At 45.7% G+C, this 3,990-nt stretch overlaps 1 protein-coding gene across 1 annotated transcript; it reads right to left on the bottom strand.

Moving 5' to 3' along the window:
- Positions 1 to 786: 786 nt before the first annotated feature.
- Positions 787 to 3,173, bottom strand: LOC136534180 (uncharacterized). Its single transcript, XM_066526649.1, has 3 exons — positions 3,038 to 3,173; positions 1,687 to 2,457; positions 787 to 993 (listed from the first exon to the last, which is right to left on the bottom strand). The coding sequence occupies exons 1-3, from the start codon at positions 3,171 to 3,173 to the stop codon at positions 950 to 952; spliced, it is 951 nt and encodes a 316-aa protein (XP_066382746.1). The 3' UTR covers positions 787 to 949.
- Positions 3,174 to 3,990: the final 817 nt, after the last annotated feature.

Here is a 3,990-nt window from a genome sequence, read left to right as displayed (position 1 = left end):
TTATAGATTATACATAAGATAAGGTCTTACATAAATAAGAGATTACAATACAAGTTCTAGTTCAAGGCTTTTGCTTTGCACTTTCTCATTGCCATGAAAGCATGAACTATGCCATCCTCGCTTACAGTGGAGAATATATCACGCTCAATAAAGGTAACCAAACAATCATTCAATAACCTATCACTCATACTATTTCTCACCTTATTCTTCACTAAACACAATGCAGAGAATACTCTTTCCAACACTTGTTGTCGCCACTGGTAAGATCAATGCTAATTTAAGGACTAAGTACACCAAACCATATAATTCATGTTCTTAGTGTCAACCAAGCTTGTTAGAGAGCTCACCGAGGTTGTTCAGTCCTTCAAATCTATCATCCATTCTCACATCTTCAATATATGTGCCAAGTTGAATTTCAAGTGTCCTCAAAGGAGAACTTGAAAAATCTTTGGGATAAAAAGTTGCAAGCTTAAGGATTTTCTGAGCATCAAATGAGACAAATGAATTGGAGGGATTCAGTGCTGACATACAAATAAGCAACTCCCTACTAACCTCATCAAACCGATTCTCAAGCTCTTGATGAATTCTATCAATAATACCAATATACACTTCTCTTCTATAGTGATCATCAATTGTTTGTACAGGATAAAAGCGATGGGATCTTCCATGAGGCTCATATTTGCTATCCATTGCAGGAACATCAATAGAATATTCGATGCAAAATGATTTAACCTTTTCTAAGAAATCTTCCCACCCATTAGACCTCAATTGTTGGAACCTTCTCTTTGCCACACCAACAAGTGCCATTGCATTAACAATATCTTGGTCTCTCTTTTGCAAAGATTGAGACAACTCATTTGTGTACCCAAGAATCACAAGCATCAAGTGGGCATTGAAAACAAACTCAAATGACTCTAAAGTCAGAACCATAGCATGTATGTTTGGCCAATCATATCTTTGTGTGGGATCCTTTCCAAGAGTTATGAGTACTTCCTGAATGGTAGAATACATGTCAATGATATGCAAAACAGTTCTATAATGAGAACCCCACCTAGTATCACCAGGCCTAGCCAATCCCATCTCTTGATTTAACCCACTTCCACTTTCTATTTCACCCAATTCAAGTGCTTTCTTCAATTTTCGTGCTCTAACATCTCGAAGCATATCATGGCGTTTGCAAGAAACTCCAACAATATTCAGCAAGCGTGAAACTTGAAAAAAAAGTACTAGCCCCAACATCTCCCTTGGCAACAGCAACAAGCACTAATTGGAGTTGATGTGCAAAACAATGCACATAATAAGCAGAAGGAGACTCTTTCATTATCAGTGTTTTCAACCCCTTAACCTCTCCTTTCATGTTACTAGCCCCATCATATCCTTGCCCACGACAAGAACTAAGACTCAAGTGATGACTAGTGAGTAAAGATTGAATAGCTGTTTTAAGTTCCAAAGAAGTGGTGCCAGGAACATGAACTACTCCAAGGAACCTTTCACAAACACTTCCACGTTTATCAACATAACGCAAACAAACAGCCAGTTGTTCTTTATGTGATATATCACTACATTCATCAGCTAGAATTGCATAGTAGTCATCCCCAAGTTCTTCAAGTATGTATCTAGTGGTTTCTTCAGAGCAACATCTAATAATTTGCTTTTGTATGCGAGGGGATGTCAAAATGCAATTACCTGGGGCATTTTTCAGAACCACTTTGTGCACCTCTTCATTATTTCCTGCAAGCCAATTCAAGAGTTCAAGGAAGTTTCCTCTGTTGTTAGATTCTTCAGTTTCATCATGCCCGCGACAAGCCAATCCTTGATGCAGAAGGAATCTCAAACATCTAAGTGAATAAGTCAACCTAGCCTTGTAATCAACTCGATCCTTTTCTGACACCTTCTCAATGACAGTATCAATTTTTGTACCCTTTTTCACAAATAAGCTGTATTTCTCTTGAGCAAACTTGTGTAAAGTTGAAGACTCATGTTTGTCAAGTGATATAGTTCCTATATTCCAATTATGCCAACCATCCGTAATAAATTTTCCACTTTCCTTACCAAACAAATAACAATAGAAGCAATATGCTGCATCCTTCTCTACGCTATATTCAATCCAATGGTACTTATGAAACCAAACAAAACTAAAGCGGCGATCTTTGCCATAGATTTTTCTAGATGGATAATTATAGGCATAAAGATGACAGGGGCCTTTTAAAATGTACCTTCTTATGATAGAATCTTGTTCATTCACATCAAAGATTGAAATAGGACTCCTTAGGCCCGGGTCATGCTCAAGGGAATCAACATCAGCAGTCGTAGGCGGTTCTTCTTCCTCTTCTTCTTCAATTTGATTTGACCCATTATCTCTAGTAGGATCTGTGTCTGTATCTGTTACTCTAGGTGTTTCTGTCCCTTCATCCACAACTACGATAGCACTTTCATCACTCACAATTAGAGGATCTTCTACAACAGGAATAGACAACTCTTCATCAACAGCTGGAATTGGTGGAGCACAAGTTGCAACTTTTTTTTGCCTCGTGCTTCTAAAAAAGAAATGCTATATTTGATTTCTTCATGCCTCAACTTCCTGAAAAATTACAATAATTTCCATTCAATTCTAGGCTCACAGAAGATAGATCTACAATCCCTAATCGGCTAAGTCTTCTGAAAAATGACAAGAAATTTAATCCAATGAATTGGTGGAGGCCAGGACAGACAGACACAGACCGACAGAGGCGTTGCAGGGGACCGGGGAAGGGCGGTGCTGGACTGCTGGCCGGCGTTGGCTGGCGGCCTGGCGCTGCCGTGCTGGAGTGCTAGCGCTGGACGCCTGGAGCCCTTAGCCCTGGACGGCCGCTGGACGCCTGGAGCCCTGGACGGCCGCTGGCCGCTGGGCAGGCGGGCCGGCTGGGTGGGTCACGTCTGGCTCTCGGTGGCTCGGCTCGTGCCACTGCTGGCCGGCGTCCGGCGAGGCCACCACGGATCTGGGCTTCTGGCGGTTGCAGAGGCGGATGCGAGCGGAGTGGCTGGCGCTGCTGCCTACCGGTGCCGCGCTGGACGCCTGGACGGCCGCGGGGTGGGGCCGCCGTGGCCGCGCCGTGGCGGCTCCGCAGGCCCGCAGCTGGACTCGCGAGCGTCGTCCGTCCGCAGATCAGGGGAAGGGCGGCAGTCGCTTCCATTGCCGGTGGGGGAGGCTATGGTCGCGTCGCTGTTGGTCGGGGAGGTACGGGGCGGCGGCGGCGCAGGTGGGGGGAGGGCGCGGGGCCACGCCGTTGCTGCTCGGGGATGGGCGGACCGCAGCTGGCTCGCGAGCGTCGTCCGTCCGCCGTCGGGACTCGGGCAGGGGAAGGGAGCGGACAGCGGAGTTGCGGGACGCGGAGGAGGGCTTCGCTCGGCCGCTCGCGGTCTTGACCGGGAAAGAGGAGCAATGAGCCAAAATTTCATGGGCTGCGCAAAGTACTAAAATTTTTTTGGGCCAAATTCCAGGGTAGTCCTGGGCCTACCTGGACTACCCATTGGGCCCGCCCATGATGAAAACATGACTCATTCATGTCAATGGAAGTGGTTCCTGCTGAAGCAAGTAGGCGATACAGTATGGAATAGGAAATGTTGTTGTCAGCAGGGCAATCCCACTGATTTTGTTCAATATGGATCAATGTTGCTTGGCATATTCATTTTTAATATAGCAAAGCTAATGAATAAATGCCACGCAATTTTTCTCTCTTTTGAATTATTGTGTAAACCTGATACTATATGCATATTGTAGGCCTAGGCTAACACTGGCAGGTTGATCTTTTCTCCGCCACTAGACATAGGAAAATATATAGTTCGAGCTAGGCAAGCAGCTACGAAGAGAACGTGCGGCGGGCGAGATGGTGTGGTTGCGCGAGTCAGGTGGCGGGAGAGTGCGCACGGCGGCCGAGTGGCTGGCGTGACAGGCAGGTGGCTAGCTAGGCGGTTGTGCACAATAGGGGGCCAATCAAACTACTGGGCCCG

Source organism: Miscanthus floridulus, unplaced genomic scaffold (assembly GCF_019320115.1).
Source record: "Miscanthus floridulus cultivar M001 unplaced genomic scaffold, ASM1932011v1 os_1608, whole genome shotgun sequence".
Lineage (NCBI taxonomy): Eukaryota > Viridiplantae > Streptophyta > Magnoliopsida > Poales > Poaceae > Miscanthus > Miscanthus floridulus.
This window is presented reverse-complemented; position numbering and strand designations above follow the sequence as displayed.

Bases quoted from the DNA above. Each gene is read 5' to 3' on its own strand.
- LOC136534180 (XM_066526649.1), bottom strand. From the start codon at position 3,173: ATGGAAGCGACTGCCGCCCTTCCCCTGATCTGCGGACGGACGACGCTC. The intron at 2,458-3,037 runs GTAGGCAGCAGC...TTCCTGTTGTAG, and splicing joins AGGCGTCCAGCGCGGCACCG to AAGATCCTCTAATTGTGAGT. The intron at 994-1,686 runs GTAATTGCATTT...TCTACCATTCAG, and splicing joins GGTTCTGAAAAATGCCCCAG to GAAGTACTCATAACTCTTGG.